Here is a 26,770-nt window from a genome sequence, read left to right as displayed (position 1 = left end):
GCTTCTGTCGTAAGAGGAGGCCCAGTAACATTTTATCTGGATGAGTAAGCAGCTAGTGCATCCTGGGTTTCACAGAAAAAAGGCAATCCTGAGCCCACATGAAGGACACAGTTATTTATGGTCATGTCTAGTGAATTTTGTTCATGTGGAAAGTATGGCTCAACATCCAGAGAACTGACCTCCAACTCTCAAGTCCTCTTGCTTTGAATTTCCTTAATTTTCCATGGAGGCTTCTTTTAATACCTGTCTTCAGAGATACATTTATACCATCCAAGACAAAATTTATACCAAGACAAATTTGAATCTCGAGTTTCTGAATTAGACCAGCGAACTATGGATGTTTTCATAAAATACTCTGTGAATACACTTTCCATGAAATACCCTGTGAATAGAGTTGCACTACATTTACTTCATTTTAAAATCATTTAGAAAAAGGTCACTTGACAGTGTACCTGGTTGAGAAAAGAGTTTTGAAAATCTAGGGTCTCCTTTTAAAATAAAAAAAATAACTTTGCTCTTTAGGCATTTATTTCCTTATTTATATTTATCTATTTATCTATTTTTGCTTATAAGCTGTGGAATTTATTTTTTAAAAGTTTTTATTTAAATTCCAATTACTTAACTTACAGTGTAATGTTAGTTTCAGGTGTGCAATATAGTGATTCAACACTTTCATACAACACCCTGTGCTCATCATAGCAAGTGCACTCCTTAATCCCCATCACCTATTTTGCCCATCCCCCCACCTCCCTTCTGGGGATCATCAATTCTGTATAGTTAAGAGTCTGTTTCTTGGTTAGCCTCCCTTTCTCTTTTCTCCTCCTTTACTCTTTTGTTTTGTTTCTTAACTTCTACATATGAGTGAAGTCTTATGGTATTTGTCTTTCTCTGACTTACTTCTCATAACATTATACTCTCTAGACACTTTCATGTTGTTGCAAATGGCAAGGTTTTATTCTTTTTCTTATGGTTGAATAATATTCCATTGTACACATATACCACATCTTCTTTATACATTCATTAGTCAGTGGACATTTGGGCTGCTTCCATCATTTGGCTATTATAGATAATGCTGCTATAAGCATCGGGGTACATATATGTCTTCAAATTAGTATTTTTGTATTCTTTGGATAAATACTAATAGTACAATTGCTAGATTGTGGGGCAGTGTTATTTTAAAACTCCACACTGTTTTCCAGAATGGCTGCACCAGTTTGCATTCCCACCAACAGTGTAAGAGTGTTCCTCTTTCTCCACATCTTTGCCAGGACTTGTTTTTTGTGTTGTTATTTTTATTAGCCATTCTGACAGGTGTGAGGTGATATCTCATTGCTTTTGATTTTATTTCTCTGATAAGAGTGATGTTGAGCATCTTTTCATGTGTCTGTTAGCTACCTGGATGTCTTCTTTGGAAAAATGCCTATATGTCTTCTGCCCATTTTTAATTGGACTATTCATTTTTTGGGTGTTGAGTTTATAATTTCTTTATATATTTTGGATACTTGACCTTTATCAGATGTCATTTCCAAATGTTTTCTCCCATTTCATAGGTTGTCTTTTATTTTGTTGTTTCTTTTACTGTGTAGAAGTTTTTATTTTAATGAAGTCCCAGTAGTTTATTTTTGTTTTGTTTCCCTTGCCTCAGGAGACATATCTAGAAAGAAGTTGCTGTGGCCACTGTCGAAGAAGTTGCTATCTGTGTTCTACTCTGGGATTTTTATGGTTTCAGGTCCCACAGTTAGATCTTTAATCTGTTTTTATTGTGTTTTTGTGTATGGTGTAAGAAAGTAGTCCAATTTCTTTCTTTTGCATGTTGCTGTCCAGTTTTCCCAACATCATTGTTGAAGATTAATTGACCATATGGTTGTGGGTTCATTTCAGATTTTCTACTCTATTCTATTCATCTTAGTGTCTATTTTTATACTAGTACCATACTGTTTTTATCACAAAAGCTTTGTAATATAACTTGAAGTTCAGAATTATAATGCCTCCAGCTTTGCTTTTGTTTTTCAAGGTTGCTTTGTCTGTTTGGATTCTTTTGTGGTTCCATACAAATTTTAGGTTGGTTTGTTCTAGCTCTATGGAAAATGCTGGTTGTATTTTTTTTTTTTTATACTAATAATATTTATTATTTTTTTTTTCAGCGTAACAGTATTCATTCTTTTTGCACAACACCCAGTGCTCCATGCAAAACGTGCCCTCCCCATCACCCACCACCTGTTCCCCCAACCTCCCACCCCTGACCCTTCAAACCCCTCAGGTTGTTTTTCAGAGTCCATAGTCTCTTATGGTTCGCCTCCCCTCCCCAATGTCCATAGCCCACTCCCCCTCTCCCAATCCCACCTCCCCCCAGCAACCCCCAGTTTGTATTTTGATAGGGATTGCATTAAATGTGTAGGCGGCTTTGGGTAGTGTAGGCATTTTAACAGTATTTGTTCTTCCAATCCATGAACATGGAATATTTTTCCATTTCTTTGTCATCTTCAGGTTCTTTCATCAGTGTTTTATAGTTTTCAGAGTACACATCTTGTATTGTTTTGCTTAGGTTTATTCCTAGGTATCTTATTGTTTTGGGGGTAATTGTAAATGGCATTGATTCCTTAATTTTTTTGTACTGCTGTTTCATTATTGTATAGAAATGCAACAGATTTCTGTATGTTGATTTTGTATACTGCAACCTTAGTGAATTCATGTATTCTAGCAGTTTTTTTGCATAGTCTTTTGGGTTTTCTACATAGAGTATCATGTCATCTGCAAAGAGTAAAATTTTTACTTCTTCCTTGCTAGTTTGGATGCCTGTTATTTCTTTTTGTCATCTGATTTCTGTGGCTAGGACTTCCAGTATTGTGTTAAATATAAGTGGTGAGGCTGGACATTCATGTCTTACTCCCAAGTATAGAGGAAAATCTCTTGATTTTTCCCCATTGAAGATGGTATTAGCTGTGGTGGCCTTAATTATGATGAGGTGTGTTCCCTCAAAACCTATTTTGTTGAGAGTTTTTATCATGAATGGATGTTGTACTCTGTCAGATGTTTTTTCAGCATCTATTGAAATGGTCATATGGTTCAAGTGGGATTCATTCCCAAATTGCAAGGGTGGTTTGATATATTCAAATCAATGTGGTACACCACATTAATAAAAGAGAGGAAGAATCATATGATCACTTCAATAGACATGTGTATTACTTTTAAATAGAAAAATAGTGTTTTCTTAGGTCTTCTATTATTTCCTAAGGCTACTCATTTCTAAAGATATCAACTTTTTAAAACTTAAATAATAGCATAGTGTAATAAAAATATAATATTTAAATATTATCTAGCCTGATGAATTACAAAATAAAAAATAGGAAGTTTCTCTGTGGTATATTTTGGGACTATATTATTCAAATAGATTTCTTTATATTTACTATATACAACTATATATAACAGTAGGATGCTATACTAGGCTTCTTTTATTACTTATTAGTGTGTGTGTGTGTGTTTGTGTGTGATTGTGTGTGTGTATTGGGGGGGTAGTTAAAAGGAATACCAGTGAGCTATTGTAGAGAAGGATCTGGGGGCAGCAATTTGTTAGTAAGTAGCCGGGTTAGATGGATGAATAAATGAATAGATCAAGAATGCACAAGTTTTGAGATGGGCTCAACAGAGTCCATACACAACTGTTTCTTTGTAGCAGGTCTTACTTGAGATATTCTTCTACTTTCTGGCAGCTTGATACTTAAACTCTTAGTACAAAAAATAATTGCAATAAACTGTAGTATATTGAAACTATACTTTAAAGGACAATCTACGTGTTCCATTGGTGATTAATAACAAATATTCAGTCTTTCATGGTTAAGAAATACTTTCCTTCCTTCAGGTATCTTTCTTAGTCTTTTTTTCCCCCATATGGTTGCTCATTAATTCCCAGTGGAGTTGCAAATCAACTGACCATATTTACTTTATATGAAACGTTCCTACATTGTAATTTTTTTTTAATTTTAAAAGATTTTATTTATGTTTTTGACAGACAGAGATCATAAGTAGGGAGAGAGGCATGCAGAGAGGGAGGGGGAGAAGCAGGCTCCCTGCCCAGCAGAGAGCTTGATGCGGGGCTCAATCCCAGGGCTCTGAGATCACAACCTGGGCCAAAGGCAGAGGCTTAACCCACTGAACCCCCCAGACACCCCCTAAAATTATTACTGTTTGGATGGCCTTCTTTTTCTCAGGAAAAAAAAATCTTTCTATCTAATTTTAAAACATTTTATCCTATCTCTGTATTTTCTCTGATATCCCTCTGACATTTTTACCCATAACTTTTTCTTTTGAGCAAATGGTTATTTCAAATCATGCTCAATATAATATTTTTCTTGCATTATGTTTTACATCCAAATATTGTGCTCATGCTGAATAACACTTCCAGATACTCACTATGCTCATGAGCAAAGGGTCATGCATTCTATTGTTGTGCTTTCACTGAATTGATTTCTTTATACTTTTTTCAGATAACTTATTGCTACAATATCTCTTTTTTTAAACAACTTTAGACAATAGCAATTGCTTGCTTTTTATCAGCTATTGGTAGATGATTTAGAAATAGTACCTGAGGATTATAGATTCTTTTGATTTGATTATTAAGCTCACAATTGATATTTTATGTTGTTAGAATGTCTGCTTTATAAATGTTCTGTAGTTGATATGTAATAGTTCAAAATTATTCTTTTTTTTTTAATTTAGAGAGGGGGGAAGGGCTGGGGGGGGAGAGAGAGAGAGAGGCAGAGAGAGAATTCCAAGCAGACTGTGTGCTGAGCGTGGAGCCTGACACAGGGCTCCCTTTCATGACCCGGAGATCATGACCTGAGCCAAAACCAAGAGTCATATGCTTAACTGACTGAGCCAGTCAGGCACTCCCAGAATTATCTTCAAAAGTAATTATGTGGAGACATTTTCCTATTATTATTGTTAAAATCAATTCTTTATAACCAGTAAACAGGTTTTCTCTGATGACCTGAGAATTACACACAAGTGCCTGGACTCTCCTGAAGTTCACCCTTCTCTAAGCATCATTTGCAATATGGCTACACTTGACATAGAGTCTGTGAGGTGTCTGTACATGGATAGCTAAGCTATAGAGGAATGTCTCTTTATGACTTTAATGTAAATTCTAAAAACACCTTTTATAACAAAAGGTTATAATTTAATGGTTGAATGGATGAAATTATTTAAGAAAAAATATTAAGAAATATTGAAAATATTCAGGAAAATCTATAAAAGGGAATCATGAATTTGGGAATCCCTAAAGAGAAGAGTCATTGTAGGTGAATAATAAAATCTGTATGTAGTTTTATACAGTCATTTTCTTCTTGACATCTCTAGAAAACAAGAGAAATATTTTGTCTTAAATAATGCTGCAACCATACTTAATTCACTGCTTTTTCCACCCCCGTCATTTCCTGTTAATATTACACACTTAGTACATTTACTTAGTTACCTCCTTTAATAGACATGTATTGAATGTGTAGTCATGCAGCAAAATGCTGGGTTTTATAGAACAGGGCCCCCTCCTCTCCTGACTACTGGTAGTGTGGCAAAAATTTGTTATATATGAGTTCTCAAAATAAGACAGACTGTGCTCTATGTATGTAAAATAAATACAAAAATAGATAGTGCAAGCAAGGACTGTAGGAGAATTATGAGAACAGTTTTAATTCTTTTGAATTAGGAAATGTTTCTGAGAAAAAAGGATATTAAAGACTTCAGTCCTGTAAGAGTTAAGACCTGATTTGGGGCAATTGGGGCATTTCAGGGATGAAGAAGTCATTCAAAGTCAAGGATAACAGGAATTGCAGGGACACCAAATAAAGAGTTCTTTACTTAGTTTCTAAGACAGTACAGGCCAGAATCTGGGAGAGGGATTATAAAGGAAAGACATATTTAAGAAAATACTATTCCTTAAGAGTCACATGCCCATTCATTTTTTTTTTATTTTTCAGTAAGTCAAATAAAAAATATGAAGGACTGATGCATGCTGTGTATATTTTATACACCTTAGTATTATATATATCAATATACATAATAAAAATAAAATTTAGGAGGGCTGCCTAGGTGGCTCTGTCAGTTAAGTGTCTGCCTTCAGCTTGGATCTGATCTCAGGGTCCTGGGATCGAGGCCCGCATTGGGCTCCCTGCTCAGCAGGAAGCCTGCTTCTCCCTCTCTCTCTGCCCTTTCCCCCCTGCTTGTGCACTCACACTCTAACACCCTTTCTCTCTCAAGTAAGTAAATAAAACCTTTAAAAAGAATAAAATTTAGGAAAGAAAAGAAAGATTGGAAGGAGGGATGGTTTTAACCATGTAGCTGAATGTTGTGCTTATAAATTAGTTTATAGGTAACTTCTAAGTATTTGAATATTTGGCATTTTGATTATTAGGTGAACAAGTAAATATTTAGATTATTCAGAAAAGATGCAACCTACTGTATCAGAGGTTAGTGCTGCACTCTGATTTTCAAACAATATTCTACTGACGCTAAAATTTCATTACACCAAAGTATGCTGTTTGCATAATAAACCATATTTACTCAAATTATTAGTATTCAACTTAAGCAATGCCTCTTTAAGAAATACCATGTCCTTTTTTTGTATTAGACAGAAACTGGGGAAGTGTTTTGTATTCAAAGCATATCTAAAACCTAATTTGTAATGATTCTGTTAAGTATTTAATTTGTGACATTTGCCAGTACAATATTATGCGAGTGTCTTTAAAAGTCTTATTTATGTAGCATGTTTGATATGCCTTGTTCACTAACATTAATTTATGTTGTATTTTTCTTAATAAGCTAAATTTCATATGGGTTTCCAGCTGTGATAGTTTAACTCCAACAAGGAATGATTGTTCTATAATAAGTGACAAGGATACCATTTGTTGGCTGATACTCAAAAACCACAAATGATATTGGCATCTTTGTGCAATTACTTTATAGCCTGTTGTTATCAAGTTCTCAAATGAATTTGAGATTAAAGAATATTTAGAGTTTTACAAACAAATGGCGTTTTCTTATAATTCTTTAAATTGTTTTATTCATTTAACACTATTATTGGTTTGGGACATTTTAGCTTTCCATTTGGTTCAGAAATTGAAAATAATAATATTTTTACCATGTATTTTTAAACCTTTGCTTTGCTAATATCTTTGCACTGTAATGGGAATTACAATATGTTCAATAATAATTTTATTTTTAAAAGAAAATTATTACTCATAAGATCAGAATTGTTTAAAGAGTTACTCCAAATGCCTGGCTAATTCAGTTCAATTTATTTCATTTTTCCTCTGTCAGATAAATTCACTTTATATAAATAAAATAATAAATGGTAGGACCAAAATCATCCTAGAAGGCTCCACAGTTAATTCGTGGAATAGGGGGTTTTCTACCACTAAGATAAAGATAAGAGGACCTCAAGATTTATATAAAATAAGGAAGATTGAACTAAATGGAGATTAATTATAAGGTGTTTCAGGTTACAAATTTTCTCAGAGACTCTATATTTAAGCAAAATCTCAAGAATTTTTTTAAACAGGGAATAATATATGCATGCACTCAAAACCCAAATTCAACACATATCATTATTTCATTGTTATCTTTACCATGTCCCTTCCTCTCTTTACAGAGATATCCATTAAACAGATATAACTCTCTCTCATTCATATTTTTATGCTCAGGTGTCTATGCTATTTATCTTCACTGCTATACAATATGATGAAAAAACAATTTATAAATCTGTGCCTTATCCATCGATGGACACTTGGGTTCTTTCCATAATTTGGCTATTGTTGATAATGGGGCTATAAATATTAGGGTGCACGTGTCTCTTTAAATCAGTATTTTTTTGTCCTTTGGATAAATACCTACTAGTGCATGGCTAGATCTTAGGGCAATTCTATATTTTTAAGATTTATTTGTTTCAGAGAGAGAGAGAGAGAGCAAGCAAGTAATGGCGAGGGGGCAAAGGGAGAAGGAGAGATAGTCTCAAGCAGATTCCATGCTAAAGCCCACACAGGGCTGGATCCCAGGCCCCTGTGACCCTAACCTGAGCTGAAACCAAGAGCCAGTTGCTTAGCTGACTGTGCTACCCAGGCACTCCCTATTTTTAACTTTTGACTAATGAATGGATAAAGAAGAAGTGATACACACACACACACACACTGGAATATTACTCATCCATAAAAAAGAATGAAATCTTGCCATTTGCAATGGCATGCTTGGAGCTAGAGTATATTATGCTAAGTGAAATAAATCAGTAAAAGAAAGACAGATACTGTATGATTTCACTCGTATGCGGAATTTAAAAACTGAAACAGATGAACTTAGTTGGGGGGAAAGAGGCAAACCATGCAACAGACTCTTAACCATAGAGATCAAACTGAGGGTTGCTTGGAGGGGAGGCAGGTGGGAGGATGGGTTAAATGGGTGATAGGTATTAAGGAGAGCACTTGAGATGAGCACTGGGTATTATATGTAGGTGATGGATCACTAGATTCTACTCCTAAAACTAATATTACACTATATATTAACTAATTGGAATTTAAATAAAAACTTGAAACAAAAAATAAACGTATCTAGACCTCATTTATGGACCCAAGTTTGTTTGCAGTTTTTGTTCATTGGGAGCTATTGAAATTTGAATTAGAAATGGAAAATAGGGACTCCTGGGTGGCTCAGTCTTTTAAGTAGCTGCCTCCAGCTCAGGTTGTAATCCTGGGGTCTTGGGATCGAGTCCTGCACTGGGCTCCTTGCTCAGCAGAGAGACTGTTTCTCCTTTTCCTTCTGCCTGCCCCTTTCCCTGCTTGTGCTTGCTCTCTCTCTCTCTAATCAAGAAATAAAATCTTTAAAAAAAAGAAATGGAAAATAATGTTGTAAATGACATCTTTCTGCATGGTCTGGGTGCACCCCCACAAGTCTTTCACACTGTGTATATACCTGCTAGAGAAATTACTGGATAATTGCTGGGTTTGTGAATTTATGTTTCTGCAATTTACCCTACTTCCAGACAGCTAGGGCTTTCTTCTTTTTTCTCACTGTTCACATTCTATCATTCTTCTTCACTCTTATTTGATGACTGCATTTATTTCACCGAGATAGTAGAAAAAAAAAATCAATGTCGTCCCATCTCCAAAATTCGACATCTCACCTTTCGATCCCTAAATACTCCACTTGCCTTGCTCGGGGCACAGTGAATGACTTGGTCCTGGGTCCCTTCCTCCCTTGCCTACAGGAGGAGATTGCTCACACAGAGCTGTGTCCTCTGTCCTGATGCATTAAAGTTCCCTTCTGTACTCGACTACTCTTATCTGTATAAAATGTTATATTTTGTTATTAATAAAAATCCTTGACTTATGTCCCCCCAGACTATTTCTTTGTTTTCATAGTCTTTTAATGCCAAAATCTCAATTCTTTTTCCCCCTTCTCTTTTAAAACTACTCTAATTATACTTTCATTTTTACTCCTTGACCAAATTTTTCTTGTCAGGTCAAAAATTAACTCCACATTGAAAAATCCAATTAGTCTTCAACTTAGTTGACTTGCTTTCTCAAGCACAATTTAAAGTGATTATCATTCTCCTCTTGAAACGCTTCTTCATTTTGTTTCCTAGATGCCATGTTCTTTCTTTAAAAAATTTTTTTTTGGTTTATTACTAAACTCACTGGCCATTCTTCCCTCACCTTTTTGATGAACTCAATTACTTTTCTCAGACTCTAAATGTTGAAATATCCAAGGAGCCATTCTTCAGAATATACATATAAGTATATATTGATAATTTATGTAATATATAGTTACATAGTTGTATATTTATAATACATATCCTGGTAATTTGATTTTGTATTTTATAAATATAAAATGTAAAAATAATAATTATCATAAATATATAATATATAATACATAAATGAATAGCAAACATATACTATGAAATATATAATATAAAACAACATATATATAATATACAAATAGATATTTTTAATCTATACTAGCTTCTTGTGGGAGGCTGGGACTTCTGGGTTTCTAGCTCAAATCTCTCTTCTGAATTTCAGATTTTAGAAGTCAACTCTGTTCCCTCTGCTTGGGATGCTCTTCCCCAATTATCAACAGGGTTTACTTCTTCATTTGATTCATGTCTCTGCTCAAATATCAGTTTATTAAAGGAGTCTTCCCTAATTATCTTACAAAAAATTTGAGAGCCCTTCTCTTCCAGCATTCTCCAGCACCCTTGTCCTGCTTTATTTTTCTTCATGGCCATAATTGGTACTTAGTATGATTACATTAAGCTGTTTATTAGCTGTCTCTTCTCCCTAGGATGTTAACTCCACGAAAGTTTCATTTGGTTTGTTCTCTGCATTATCTTCAGCCCTTACAGTAATGCCTACCTAACATAGCAAGTACTCAATAATTGTGTGTTGGTTTCCAAATAAATGAATCTTTAAATTTCCCATAATGTGCAATTTTCTCCCCCAATGTATTGTATACATACTCCCACTAGAATGTTTGAGAGATCTTGTTTCCTCAGGTCCTTATCTATACTTGATATTACTAAACTCCCCAATTTTTTATCTGGTTTGTTAAGGCTATGAAATGCTATCTTACTGTTTTAATTTGCATTTCTTTATTAGTGAGAATATGTCTCTTTTGTGTATTTACTGTCCTTTGGATTTCTTACATTTTGAATTTTCTGTGTATATCTTTTGCCCATTTCCTTCCTTCCTTCCTTCCTTCCTCCCTTCCTTCCTTCTTTCCTTCCTCCCTGCCTGTTTTTATTTAAATTCCAGTTAGTTAACATCACTCTAATATTCATTTCAGGTATAGAGTATAGTGACTCAGCACTTCCATACATCACCCAGTGCTCATCACAAGTGCACTCCTTAATCCCCATCACCTGTTTCCCCCACCCCCACCCCACCTCCCTTCTAGTAACTCTCAGTTTGTTCTCTATAGTTAGGAGTCTGTTTCTTGGTTTCTCTCTCTCTCTCTCTCTTTTCTTTCTTTTGCTCATTTGTTTTATTTCTTAAGTTCCATATGTGAGTGAAATCATATGGTATTTGTCTTTCTCTGATTGACTTATTTTGCTTAGCCTAATACTCTCTAGCTCCACCCATGTCATTGCAAATGGCTAGATTTCATTCTTTTTATGGCTTAGTAATATTCCATTAGCGTTATATAGTACCTATCTACTATCTATCTATCTATCTATCTCACATGTTCTTTATCCATTCATTTGTGGATGGACACTTGGACTGTTTCCATAATTTGGCTATTGTAGATAATGCTGCTGTGAGCATCAGGGTGCTGTATCCCTTTGATGAATTAGTGTTTTTCTATCCTTTGGGTAAATACCGAGTAGTGCAATTGCTGAATCATAGCAAATGGTGTTGGGATAACTGGACAGTGACATGCAAAATAATGAAACTGAACCACTTTCTTACACCATACACGAAAATATATTGAAAATAAATGAAAGACCTAAATATGAGACCTGAAACCATAAAAATCCTAGAGGAGGACACAGGCAGTAACTTCTTTGACATTGGCCATACCAACTTCCTTCTAGATATGTCTCTTGAGGTAAAGGATACAAAAGGAAAAATAAATATTTAAGACTTCATCTTTTGCCCATTTTCCAATGGGGTCTTTGTTTTCAAATTTGTTTGCTTATTTACTTAATCATTGATTAATGAGAGTCTTTATTCTGGGTACTAATTTTTTGTTGCTAGTAAGACTGTAATTTATCTTTTAATTTATGATGTCTTTTATCATACAGATGTTTTTAGCTCTGTTGTAGTCTGTCCATTTTCTCTTTTATGCTTTGTGCTTTTTGTTTGATTTAATTATCCTTCTTTAATGCAAATTCTTAAAGACATGCTTTGATATTTTTTCCTAACATTTTGAAAATTAGGCATTTTATATTAAGTTCCTTAATTGACGTGGATATTTTCAATTGTTTCCTGTTGTGTGTCATGATGTAAACATAATTTCATTTTTGTTTGGATAATCAATCTTCTTGGTGCTATTTATGAATTCCCTGTGCTAGTCCCATTCTTCTGTAATACCAGCTCTGTCAGCTATCCCCAGTATCAACATTGGTGCATCTGCAGTCCTTTGTGCTGGTCCCTGATCTGTATGTGTGTATCCCCACTGCAACATTTCTGCCTTAGGTCTATTACAGCCTTTTAGGTTTAATATTGGGTATGATGATTCTTCCTGTCTTGTTCTCTTTTAGAATTCCTACTGTTAATATGCCAATCCATATGAATTTTCAGATGAAGAGAGTTTCTAGGAAAAGTCTTTTGAAGTTTTTATATATTAATTTTGACATGTTTATAATAACAGCTCTTTCTAGCTTAATAAGAAATATAGTTCTTCATAGTTAGGTCCTTGTGTCAGTTTTATGATTTTTTTCATGAAAGTGCTAATTTTTAATTTCTATATATAATATTTGTTTTTGTTATATTCGTATATTTTGTTTTTGAGAATGAGACTCTTTGGAAATTACTTATTTTAATTAGTTTTTACTAATATATACCAATTCTAGATTTTTATGTACTGATCTGTGTCAGAAAACCCTGTTGTACTCTTATTGATATTATAGACTAATTCTGTGCATTTGTTTGGATTTCTATGGGGGATTTTTACATCATCTCTGAATAATACTAATTTGTTGCTTTCTTGCTATCTTTTGCTTCATATTTCTGTTGTTACTTGTTTTATTGTGCTGTTGAATGTAAGTATTAATAGAGGCCATTTTTTTCTTTACCATTTTAAGGAGAATGCATATAATCTTTCACTTCCAGTGTATTTTTTGAAGATGTCCTTTAAAGTGTTAATGAATTCCCTTCTTTTCCTACTTTACTAAGGTATATTATTTTGAATGAATTCTAAGTCATAGCAAATGTTTTCACACATATAATGAGATCATTATATAGTTTATCTCTTTTAGTCCATTAATGGTATGAATTACATCCATAGAATTTTTGCTATTAAACCATTATTAAATTTCTAGGATAAACTCCACTTTTATTTGAACTCTACTTTTAAAGTCTCTCTCTTCCTCCATTTTAAGTACATTCTATGTACATACATTATTTGTTGTATTATAGAATACATATAAAATATATAACCAAGTTGCATTTTATATTAGTATATATAGTGTGAAAGTGGGATTTATCCCAGAAATTTTATATCTATATATCCTTACATGATTGACAATGAGACTAGACCATCATTTACTGTGTCCAATTTGCCTATCAGTTACACAAACATCATAAAAAATGCTAAGGTTTTGCTCTCTTTTATTTCCTTTTAGTTATTTGTATAAGACAAGGGTAACATGTTGTAGAATTTCCTTTAAAATTGAGTTGCCTGTAAAACTGGTATGGGTGTGTGTGTGTGTGTGTGTGTGTGTTTCTATTTTTTATCAATGATTAGTATTCTTACTTCTTGGGTCATTTTTGACAACTTTGCAGTTTTATAGAAAATACTTTTTATCTAGGTTTTCATATTTAGTAGCATGCTGTTATAGTATTCTCTATTTTTAATTCTTTCAGTAGTTATGTGCCCATTTTTATTTCTAATATTGTTAATTTGATGTACTTTTTATTTTCTTCCCCCTTGATCAATTTTTTTCTCCAGCACTTTTCTGTTAGTCTTTGTATCGATGTGGTTATTTTATTTTTCATTTTTCAACCATTTCTTTATTCTCTATTCTGTTAGTTTCTGCTCTTATGTTACGTCCCTCCATGAACATTCATTTAAATTTACAGTATTGTTATGTTTCAAATTTCTTTAATTGAATGCTTTCATGTAATTGCTATTTCAGACACTGTTCAAAGCTCCCTGTTTTCTTTGTCTCTGGATCTGTGGTCCTCATTTTTGGTTTCCTACTGACTTAAATATAGATTGCACTGTTTGAATATCATTGCCTGAGAATAGTAAAAATTAAAATCCCAGTGTAGAAGAGATGCTGAATTTCATAACAAGGAAGACTGAGACCTATGTGTTGGCTCCAAGCTCGTGGTTTGGATTGCTGATTTGAAAACAGCAAGTAGTTGGTGGACACTTCGCTTAGCAGGGAACAGCTTTCACTGGCAATGGATAAATTATAGCATTGACAGTTAACAGGTGTGCCAATAATAAGCCTAAATGACATGACCTGCATCCAGTTGTGGAAAGAAGAACAGTCATCTGAAACAATTAGTGAGTGATGTAAAATAATTTGATAAATTGTGTAGTCAGGCTTAAAGGATTTATGACTGCAGTAGAGAGAAAAGCGTTGAGGACTAACATTCCGGAGTGTATTCTATGACAGTATGGACTTTCCCTGTGCTTTTGAATAATGTACAGGACTTAGAATATAAGATTGAAAAGGAATATTATTGCTATTGGAGTAAATACTATGATTAAAACATGAAGATATAAAGTTGGCTCATGGGATCACATGAAAAGATCAGCTTAACTAGAGTAGAAGCTGATTATTTGGTCATATGGGGAAAATGTGTCGGTAGGCAATGGTAAGTTTCATTCTGTATGGGATTGATGGGCTACCATAAGAAATGTGTTAAAAAGCAGAGTTTGGGGGTAGGGAGCTGACATAAAATTGATGGTAATGATGAAGGCAATGATAGTAACTACATACTTTTGAGGAAGCATATTATATGGCAACCACTGTTTAAAGTGCTTCCTAGAAATGATTTAAGTGAATACTTAGAAGAATCTTGAGGTCGCTCTCACCTTCACCAGCAGCATCCCAGCAGCATTGTCATCGTCAGTAGTGGTAGTGAGTGTTGTGGTATTTTAATGCAGGTATGGATGCAGCTCAGCTAACTTGCCTAAGCTTTTCCATCTAGTAGATGACAGGGCTAGGACTTTCAGAAAACATCCTTCTTCAGAAGTAATTATTAAAATTAGTCTGCTATGGTCCATAGAATGGACTTGAGAAAAACAATACATCCATGGGGTTGTCCTGGGAAGTGGTAGAATAATTCTGCTCTGCAGTGTGAGAGGCTTGGCCGTAGGAAGTAAAACATAAAAGAGGACTTCGGGCTTGCAAGCATGGGTGACTGGAGCAATGGGACATAAGTCTGCTTTCTTGTGTTAACTTTCTTTACCTTTTTTGTCCTTTTTTTCTCTTCTTCCACTCTCTTCTTCCACTCTCTTCTTCCACTCTCTTGCCCCATCAGCTTTTCTTTTTGGTAGTTAATTTATGAGTGAGCGATATGCAGGATTAGGTATTTTTTTTCTTCCTCAGATCCTAAATATAGCTATCATTCTGTTGGGAAAAGCAAAGGAAAAGATCATATTTTTGAAAAACCATGGTGGATTTAAGATAGGCTTTTACTCCAGAGCAAAAACCATTCTTCAGCACCAAATGATGTGAGAACTCTACGTTATCTCCACATATGTCTAAGTTTAATGCACAGACATCATTTAGAAATTTACATTTTAGGGGTGCCTGTGTGGCTCAGATGGTTAGGCATCTGCCTTCTGCTCAGGTCATGGGATGGAGCCCCATGTTGGGCTCCTTGCTCAGTGGGAAGTCTGCTTCTCCCTTTGGCTCTGACTCTATCCAACTTCCCACCTGGGTCATGTGCTCGCTCTCTCTCTCTCTCTTTTAGATGAATAAATAAAATCTTTTTAAAAAAAGAAATTTACATTTTAAAAGTACTTTGATTTAGAATCAATGGATTAATCCTTCCAGTAACTTAGATAATAACAAGAAAGTCTTACCTCCTAGGTTTCTCTGCTAATCAAAGAACTCAACAACTGAAAAGATGAAACCAAGTCTGGTAACCAAGTTCTTATAATTACTATCCCTGTGTAACTTTGGATAAATGACTTTATTCTTTGGCTTTAGTCACTCCTATAAGTAAACTGAATGTAATGATTCCTTACCTGCTTCTATACCAAAGAAGGGCAAACACATCTGTAATGAGAAATGTAGGAATATACCCACTAAAGGGTTTTCCTGAGAGGAGTAAGAAGGGGAAAGATCTGGTTTTGGTGTGTGTCTTAGTTATTATTAGAGTATACTCATGGCCAACTTATTCCAGTGATCTCTTCTCCAACAGTTTACACCTGTTTGGACCTCAGTATTTAAAGTTGTCCAACTGGGTCAGATTTCTAAGAAGAAGACGTTGTGGTGTTTGAGATATTTATTTGGGAAAGGAACCCAAGAAGGTAGTTAGGGTCTTCTTATGACTGTACTTCAGGGTGGCTAAGTCAGTTAAGCATCTGCCTTCAGCTCAGGTCATGATCCCAGGGTCCTGAGATGGAGCCCTGCATTGGGCTTCTGCTCAATGAGGAGCTGCTTCTCCCTCTCCCTCTGTTTGCTGCTCCCCTATTTGTGCTCTCTGTCAAATAAATAAATAAATAAAATCTAAAAAACAACAAAAAAAACAAAACAAAATTTAAAACTACACTGCAGGAAGATAGGGAAGGAAGAAGCACTGGGTTGTTAGAGTTTCAGATTACAGCCCAGTTGTAAGAAACATTCATCCAGGCCAATGGAGACTCCTTGAGGCAGAATTTCCTATTGTAGGAGTCCTTGTCTCAGTGGAATGGGCCCACCTTAATTCCAGCATTGTGGTTAGTCATTGGCTGGCAGTACACTGAGGAAAGCATTGCTTTCATGGTGGCAAGTGCAGAGGGCCAACAGTAGAAATTTTGAGCACTGCATTTTCACGGCTGCCATATCCACACATAGCTTGGGATAAAAGATATCATTATTTTTAACCTTGCTAGTATTTTGCTCTTACTCAACCTGTCCTAAACTAGCTTTGTGACTCCTCATCTATCTACATGTTCCTTTATGCTAGCCAATTTATGCCTTCTAATTCATCCCCAGTCCTGGACTTAATGGTCAACTCTTTCAACTATGTCTCATTGAATTAGATTTCCCTTCATCCTCTTTTGGGAACATCTACTAGTTCCAAGAAATGAGTAATTCTAAGAATTTCCTGTCTTTTTTTAAGTTCTTGCTGTATCCAGTGTTTCTGAAGAGTATCATGTAACTATTTTGATTGAGGATCAAGATAATATAAACCACTTTGGTTAAGAATACTGATTTTGGACTTGGATATAAATGGATTTCTAATCCTAGCTCCATACCTTACTACCTCGGTTAATTTGGGCAAATTACACAACCTTTTAAGCCTCAATTTTCTGATCTGACATATAAGATAATGATATTTTCCTTACAGTATTGCAAATATGGCATATAGAAGGTACTTAATGAATGAAAGTTACATTATTAACCATTTCAACTAGGACTTGGGGATTTTCTGCACATTTCTACATTCTGGATTCTGTACTACCTTTTTACTAGAGTTACTTCAAACCTAGTTTCACTCTTTCCAATTCACATAATCTTGGGACCATATCCCCTACATTATTGAGAAGTGACAGGCCATCAATTATTCAGTATTTTTTGAGAACTTAATATGTGCCAGGGACTAATTTTTGCAATGCTTCTATAGCAGTGAATTAGACAAACCAAGTGTTCAACTTGATGAAACAGCACATTTCCTCAACTTCTGTGTTATATACTTCAAAATGTCTTATTTACCTTTACTTCCCTTTTCTGCCTTAGTCCTGTCTCACAGGAAGATTGTCCTTATTGTTTTCAATATTAACCATGATTCTTTTCTTACCCAGCTATCATATAATCTTGGTTGAAAACTATCCCCTGATCTACTGTGTGTTCTCTCTGTCTCCACTAGATCATCTTTTTCTTTGCCTAAAATTTTCCCCATAATCTTACAGAGAGAAACACAAACCTCATGTGGACATGCTTATTGCTTTTTCTTTCTTCCTTCTGTTTCCATTGTTTTTCATTCTGGCTTTCACACCAAGTCTACTTAAATAGCTCTCTCTTAAACGTGACCTACTATGGCTTTCTCAGCTATTTTTTCTCTTGAAATCTGAAGCACTTATTCTTAAAACATGTCTTAAAACGTGACACTACTTAAACCCAGTGCTACTTCTGTTTTTTATCACAATGTGTCATCCTTTGTTCTTAATTCCATTTCTTCACTGACTTTCTCAGCAGTTATTTACAGGACACCCATTATGGGCACTCAAGTGTCGACCATACAGACTCTGGAGAGAGTCCAAGTTTCTGTTTTCTCTCCCCTTCCCTAAAAGCTCAGTGCTTTTTCTCCTAGTGATCTCACCCACTACAGATGCTAATTTAGGTCTTCAGTCATAACCTGCCAATGATTTTCATTCCTGGGGTCACATATGTCTTCTGTTCTTCTGGTTCCTACCTGTTCCTCAAACTCTACATGTTTTAAGTGGATGTTACCATACTCCCCTAACTCTTTCTTTTAAATTCTACATATCTGCTAATATTATCTTCCAGTCACTGAGGCTTTAAGGTTTAAAATGATCTTTGTTCTACTCCTTAAGCCTCTCTCTGGTTTATCCTCATTGTTACCATCATTCTCTTCTGCTTCTAGTTCCTTTACTTTCTTGGAGTATCATAGATAAGTCACTTGTCCTTGAATGATGCAGGGATTAGGGGTGCTAACACCGTGCAAAAACCCATGTATAACTTTAACTGCCCCCAAATGCAACTACTAATTGCCTACTGTTGACCTGGAAACCTTACCTATAACATAAATAGTCAACTAACACATATTTTGTATCCTATGTATATCATATTCTATTTTCTTATGGTAAGATAATATAGAATACTGTGTTATTAAAATCAGTAAGGGAGAAAAAAACCTCATTTATAGTACTGTACTGTACTTATTGAAAAAAATCGGTCTGTGAAGTTCAAATCTGTGTTGTTTACGGGTCCACTGTATTTTTAAACCACCTTTCCAGAATCCTGCCTCATCTTCTAAATAAGCTCTAATCCCTAGCCTTGGTATTTCTTCTCTAATGACTGCTAAAGACTTATATTCCATCAATTCTACTGTTGCCTGGGTTTATACCCTTTGTTCCTCAGTATCACATTTCCTACTAGTACCTCTCACTTTCACACCTGCATGACCATACAAAGGCCATTGCTGCCATACCATATGCTCTGTTTAACTATGCTACTGGAATCCCATCCATCCTTCAAGTCCAACCCAAGCATCACTTTTTCAGATCTCCTTTTTCCTTCATCCCTTCAGATGTAAGAACTTTTCCCCCTTCTGAAACAGAATAGAATATTTTATTTCTTTGTCATTCTTTGTATAACATATTGTATCTTCTCATTTCATTTAGGAGGTTTTGAGGTCCTTGAGGACAGAGACTTGTGGCATTGCTATTTTTATTCTACTGGATACTGAGTACACTGTCTTACTCCATAAGTATATGTTAAAGGAATAAATTGGTTGAGAAGATCTTCCTCTCTTTCAAAGTGATTACTTATCACTAACGTCCACTGATAAAATAATAAACTGTGTATCCCGGCTGACTGGTCTTCAAGAATACAAAGTAATTGATGTACTTTTACTAATTTCTCTTTCTCTGTCATCCAGTTATAATGTTACGAGAACACCTTCTCTGAGCCAGGCACAGGGAGCAGGGGTACCATAAGGACACAGTCCTTTCTCTGGAGATGTTTACTCTCTATAAGACTGGCATGCATACAGATGACTACAGGGTAAAATGAAAGAAATTGAGCAGAGAACTTAAATGAAACGTAAATTTTAGCAGAGAACTTATATGAAAAAAGTATTCCATATAGAAGAATTAGTACATGAAGAATAGGTTTATAAGTATACTTTTTTGGAATATTCTTTATGAAACCTTAAGAGAAATCAGTAGCTTCCATCCTTATATCACCCTGAACCTAGTATAGCAAATGCAATGTTAGGTTTTCTTGAGCAAGTCTTAAAATTATAAAAATCTTACAGAAATAGCATATTTATTTCCCATAAATCGACTTAGGCTATCTAAAATCCATTTTGTTTGAATGCATCTAGAATTTTGAATAACAGGTGATATAATTTACAATATTTTAAGTGGTATTTGCTTGGTGAAAGCTGTGTTTTAAAGACATGCTGAAAGGGGATTTAGTGTTTTCTTTTAAAAAAAAAAAGGTTTGTGGTGAGTTATGCCTATGTTAAGATGTGTGATCTTTGTTATAATCCATACCTAGTAGGTGCTCAGTATATGTTGCTGAATGATAACAGTTGGAGAGCCCATCTGTCTATGCAGTTCTATGATACAAGGATTTTCAAAATTTAGCTGTGGAAAGAAAAGGCTAGTTAAATATAGAAGAGTGCATGCTACTCCGGGGAATTTTAAATATTCAAGTGGGCAACACAGACATATTTTCTAAAAGTTAACTAAATTACACGGTATAATAATAAAAGAAGTCCAGTGGTATTATATAACTTTTAAATATTGATTATATTTCTAGGTTTTATTTCCTGTTAACACTCAACCCAGACAGAAAAACGGGTACATTCTTTATGATTAGAAAGTGCTCTTCTGCCATTAGACCATGCTAAATTGATAGTTTTTATAGCCTGACAAGAGACCAAGTCATCATTACCTGGAGGGAAACACTTAAATCATCTGAAGATAGCTATTCTGTTCTGAAGGAAAGTTTGAGTTGACTGCTTGAGATTCTAAGTTTCACTTCCCAAGTGGCAAGGGTTAGTTTCACTACAGAACTGACAGTTTTGACCCTCTGGGTGCGTAGATTAGACTGGGAAATGTATAGGAGGAGAGCTTGTCAAGGAAATTCGAGGAACAGAGCTGATAAGTTCTAGAGGGAATTCTAACCTGCTCCTCTGATTGAATCATAAATGCTTATATTTTATGGACTTACACAAGTGTCCAGAAGATAAAGAGGATGAAGTGAAAGAAAGAGCAAAGAGTAGAAGGTGTGGGAGGAAAATATATCAGAAGAGGCATAAAACTCTATGGCTTGTCCAGCTTATCATTTGTTGAGCTGTGAATAAAATACCAATTTGGAGACCATTTTTTGGTGACGATTGAAATTTTTTGAGACATTTCTTTAATGGCGATTCATGAGCCTGAGTACTGGATTGCATTAAAATTCCAGAGTTATAGGAAACAATTTTTAACAAAGAATAGAAATTCATTTTTGTGACTGAACTGGCTGCCACAATTCGGTTCCCTGCAGGATGAATCCATGTGTAGTTCTTATGATTTTCTTATTAAAAACAAATGACAAGTAAGAAATGAGCTGTTGGAGGGTGTGAATTTGTAATGAGCATGGAGTGGGGTATGTAGTTGTCAAGGGACTTTTTTCCCACTAAAACCAGGCTATCATTTATATTTATACTTTTGCGGCTTATAACCCATTGCATTATACTTAAAACAACTTAGTACAGACTAAAGCATCTTCTTGAAGTCTTCTGTATATTTCACATACAAATTTGCGATTATCCAGGCTGAATCATCATTTGGAATGTTTCATATTGACTAAATGTCTATCCTTTCTCACTGATACTGTTCCACTGTATTATAATAATTATGATAGGTGAGGTGAACTCTTAAACTAGTATTTTCTTCTATTATTCTAAATACTTATATTGATCACATGTTTTTCCTGCACATAAGGGGCTACATCCAGCCTCTAAACAAAATAGACAGGAAATAAAAACAATTAGCCTGATATAATACTGATCACTAACACTCATATCACGGTTACTGTTTTTCAGAGCCAGTTTGCCTTACATATAGTAATTCATGTAAGCTTCAGAACAATTACATGACATAAAGCCTAGTATTGGCTTCACTTTATAAGGTGACACAAGTGAGGAATAGAGAGGTTAAATAATTTTCCTGATTACATATGGCAAGATAAATGTCAGAGCCAGGATTTGAACCCAAGCAGTCTCAATACATGGTAGTCTCTACTCTCCACTTTTATAGTTCAACTTTTAGTGGAGCCAGAGGTAGAGTAAGTACCTATGTTACTCTAAAGCTCTATTTTAATATGATTATTTATTAACAGGGGTATCCCTCTTTTAGTAGATTATGAGCTTGTAGGAACAAGAACCATGTTTTATTAACTCCATCATAGACGGTGTCCAATAAAAATTTTATTACTCCTGAATTACAGCTTATTATTGCCTTGAGATACTCACTCTGTCCAGGAAACTGTCCAGAAGTCAGTGGTTTTATATCCATGGAACTTTTAGATCCACAAATAAATATTCAATTGTTACCTGTAAGGTGGGATGTTGTATTCATGATTCTCTTGCATCTTTTCTATTTCTAAGAATACAATAGCATGATGGAAGCAGATATTTTAATGGATATAGGATAATTATTGAATCATGGTATTTGATTAATTTTTTTCTTTTTCTTTTTTTTTTCTTTTTAAATACTTTTTCCTACAGGGTGCTGCTCTAATTAGAATGCTGGCTAATTTTATGGGCCATTCAGTATTTCAAAGGGGTTTGCAAGTGAGTAAAACACTTTCTACTTTTTCTCACATTTTCCTTGTCAATATATTTATTTTAAAGATATTTCACAGCTTGAGAAATTGCCAATACAAATTGCTGCGTTTGATGGAAAGCTTTAAGATGAGTAAGGTAAGCAGTGTCTTTCCATATGACAAATGAAAGTGGTAGATAGGATTCTCACTGTATCAACTGGTAGAACTTGAATCGTTATGCAATTTAGATCTGTTCAATATGCATTTTTAAATTGAAGTATTTTTCAAATGTGTGAGATTCTAAATAATCGGTATACGATGTTCTAAAAGCCTACTTCACTTTTCCTTTGACATAAAAGTTAATGTAAAGTGAAAATAAATTATGTTAAACTTAAAATCTTAATGCCAATTTTTCAGACTTGTTCTTTTATGTTGCTGTTGTTTTACTGTTGAAATACGTAAATTTTTATTTGTTCTGAAGATATTTAAATGTTTTTAAAATTGGAAATATGTTTTAGAATAAACAAAAAAACCCAGTGTTATCAGACTGCATTTTAAGTATGCAGTATGTAATCTAACAGTGATTCTTTAAAAGGAGGGACCTTAAACACTTTAAAGCATACACAAATATGGAAAAATAGAACTTTTATTCCATTGAATCTGTTGAAGTAAATCATGGTTCTAGCAGCTGTGATTGATGAATTATTTATGATGCATTCTGCTACTTAGAAGTGTCCTTTAAAGTAAATTGATGTTCACCTGAAATACAATTATGCTAAGACAGAGAGAGCAATCAATCTTATCTGTTCTTAGTAAGCTTTTCATTTTGAAATTTAAATAAACCACGTATGGGATTAGGTCATATCTTAGTAGTATAATTCTATCTTTACCTAAAATAAACTAAAAGATAAAATACAAAGCAAGAGTTGAATATGTTATGACAAAGTTACATATACTTAACACAATGAAGAAAAAATATATAAATTTGTTGGAGACTAATTTCCCTTAGAAAATATTCTTACAGATTTGTTCCAGCAAGGGTTGAAATTTACTCTAATCAGCTCTTTCCAGTCGGGACACCTTCAGAATAGCTGAATTCTATTGAACCTATTTGCTGGATGCTGAAGTCTCCATTCTGATCACATAGTTGGGAAAATCTTTTTTCTCAAGGAGTGCCCTCCATGAATATCAACTGTCTGGAGGAATGTCCTTCCTATCCCCAATCCTTTGTTTGTCCCTATTGAAGTTGTAGTGTGACAGTTCTAGAAAATAAGCTTTCATAAGGGCAACACAAATTGAATTTGATTTCCTGGTAGCAAGTTGATGTGAAATCACTTTCTGTATAAAATTTTTATTGTTTTTCCTCGTCTGGATTTGCTCAGCAGATTGAGTAACTCTAGTTATATTATTTGGGAAGGATTACTGCTTTGCAAAGTTTTTCTTTACCCTGTTGCTTTTTTGGTGGTATGCAAAAATATATCAATTTTTAGTACACCCTGTACTACTGACTCAGTCTCTTCAGTTTTATCTGAAAAAGAATATAGCCTCGGACTCCTATAATAGTAAACTTTTATTAATGTGTGCCTTTATGCTCTGATACATGAGGTGGTTAATTTTCAACTGAGGGGACTCCATGTTTGTCAACATTGCATTTCATTTGCCTTGTGACATCTCATTGATCAGAAAGATCTGTATCCTTCAGTACTTTGCTTGCAGCTTTATTTATACTCATCACTCAAACTGATTTAGTGTATCATCAGCAGTTTGGATTAGTTCACAGTAGATCTCTATGTCTAGGTGATAAATTATCATCTCTTGTGCATGAAGATGTATGGGGTACATTTTGGAAATGACCTCCTGAACAGACCGTTTGTGTCATGGTGTTGAGTGGTCACTGAGTTGATTTAATATATTTCCCATCCACAAGGCTCTGGGGAGTCTTGGTTTACATGTTGTTGTAGGAGCTAATCTAGACTGTCAATGCTTACCTTTGCTGGAAAATCTATTAATTGTTTTTACATTAACCGTGTCTGTTTCTATGTTGGCAAATAGAAGTTTAGGTTGAAGACAGACCCAGGGTTAGGTTTGTAGTCAATCCCAGATTAGAAATAGTATTTTTTTCATATACATTTTTCTCTCTCCTTCCCCACCCTTCTTCCCTCTGTTTTTCTTGCCTTTCCTTTCCTCTTTTTTTTCTTCATTTTTTACTAGGACCTTTCATGTTCTGCATAGGAACAATCTTATACTGGAGGTTTCTACCAAAATTTGTGTTCTCTTACAGTTTTTGTATCCTCACGACTCATCCTAAGACCTTTTCGGAAACAAGGCTAATAGTTTTTACAAATACAACCAGAAATATATAAAATATATACAGTTGAAACTTGAACAATGCAGAGGTTAGGGGCACTGACTCCCTCACACCCCCCAACACAGCCAAAAATCTGCATATAAATTTGATGATCAAAAACTTAACTATGAGTAGCTTACTGTTGACTGGGAGACTTACTGATAACATAAACAGCCAATTGACACATCTTTGTATGTTCTGTTATATACTATATTCTTACAATAAAGTATGCTGGAGAAAAAGTGTTATCAAATATTAAGGACAAGAAAATACCTTAACAATACTATATGATAAAAAATCCACATATAAGTAGACCTGTGTAGTTCAAACCCATGTTGTTCAAGGTTTAATTGTATATATTGTATAATATACAAAATATAAAATTTAAAATCTAATATAAATATTAATATATAACAGATATTAATGGCTGTAAAATAATTTATATAAGTATAATACTTATATTTAAATGTAATAAAAGTAATATAGAAAGGTAGTACGTTTCTGGAAAATTTCTGGATCAATTCAAATGTTTGTATTTAACTTACAAAGTATCTGAGTGTCAATTCAACTATATTCATCTACCTTTTGTATTATCTTGTATCACTTCACCCATATATTCCACAGTAGGAAGGCACTCTAGAGACTTTGAGAAAAGTTCTGTTCCTAATAACCATATGATTCATTTAATCAGCTATTAGAAATTCTAATAAATAGTTTCTTTCTTTTTTTTTTAAAGATTTTTATTTATTTATTTGACAGAGAGAGAGAGAGACAGAGAGGGGACACAAGCAGAGGGAGTGGTAGAGGGAGAAGCAGGCTTCCTGTGAAGCAGGGAGCCAATGGGAGCTCGCTCCCAGGACCCTGGGATCAGGACCTGAGCTGAAAGCAGATAATGACTGAGTCACCCAGGCACCCCCTAATAAATAGTTTCATACAGAATAATCACAGGTTTCCTTGGTCTGGTCTTCTTGATTTTTTTTGTCTAATTCCCTTGTTTCTTAAATTTTATTTGATGCTTAAATGGTTCAGTTTAACATAGTTTTAAAATTAATTGCCTCCCATCCAAGTACTAACCAGGCCTCACCCTGGTTAGCTTCCAAGATCAGATGAGATTGGGCGCAAGCAAGGTGTTTACCCCAAAGATACATACAAATGTAGTGATCTGAAGGGGCATCTGTACCCCAATGTTTATAGCAGCAATGTCCACAAACAGCCAAACTGTGGAAAGAGCCCATATGTTCATTGACAGATGAATGAATAAAGAAGATGTGGTGTATATATATATATTACTATTATAATATTAATATTCATATATATGAATATTAATGCAGCCATCAAAAATGAAATCTTGCCATTTGCACTGATGTGGATGGAACTAGAGGGTATTATGCTAAGCAAAAAAGTCAATCAGAGAAAGATAATTATGATATGACCTCACTGATATGCAGAATTTAAGAAACAGGGCAGAGGATCATAGAGGAAGAGAGGAAAAAATGAAACTATGAAACCAGAGAGGGAGACAAACCATAAGAGATTCTCAATCTTAGGAAACAAATTGAGGGTTGCTGGAAGAGTGGGGGGGTTAAAAAAATGGGGTGCCTGAGTGATGGGCATTGGGGAGGTTATGTGTTGTGATGAATGTTGTGTGTTGTATAGGACAGATGAATCACAGACCTATATCCCTGAAACAAATAATGCATTATACGCTAAAAATAAATTAAATAAAAAAGTAAATAAATAAATAAAATTGCCTCAAAAACTTCTCTTTGTAGTATATAGATATATACATATCTATACATGTATAAATGTATAGATATGTATATATCTATATATATACATGTATATATGTATAGATATATACACATATGTACTATATACTATATACTACATATGTAGTATATAGATATATACATATCTATATGTATACATGTATATATGTATAGATATATACATATATAGTATATAGTATTACAGTTATATATATATAGATAGTATATATAGTTATAAAATAACTATAGATAGTTATACATAGTTATAAAATAGATAGTATA

General features: G+C 34.3%; 1 protein-coding gene across 1 annotated transcript in view; it reads left to right on the top strand.

Annotated features, from left to right (window-relative positions):
• The window catches only part of TRHDE (thyrotropin releasing hormone degrading enzyme), a 374,398-nt gene that overhangs the window by 242,726 nt on the left and 104,902 nt on the right, over positions 1-26,770 (top strand). Inside the window, exon 7 of the mRNA XM_046013805.1 lies at positions 22,335-22,400. Within this exon, the coding sequence (XP_045869761.1) occupies positions 22,335-22,400 (66 nt within the window). The remainder of the gene's footprint in view (positions 1-22,334; positions 22,401-26,770) is intronic.

This window comes from Meles meles, chromosome 7 (genome assembly GCF_922984935.1).
Source record: "Meles meles chromosome 7, mMelMel3.1 paternal haplotype, whole genome shotgun sequence".
NCBI classification, from domain to species: Eukaryota; Metazoa; Chordata; class Mammalia; order Carnivora; family Mustelidae; genus Meles; species Meles meles.
Note: the sequence above shows the minus strand (reverse complement) of the source record. Positions and strands in the feature narration are given on the sequence as shown.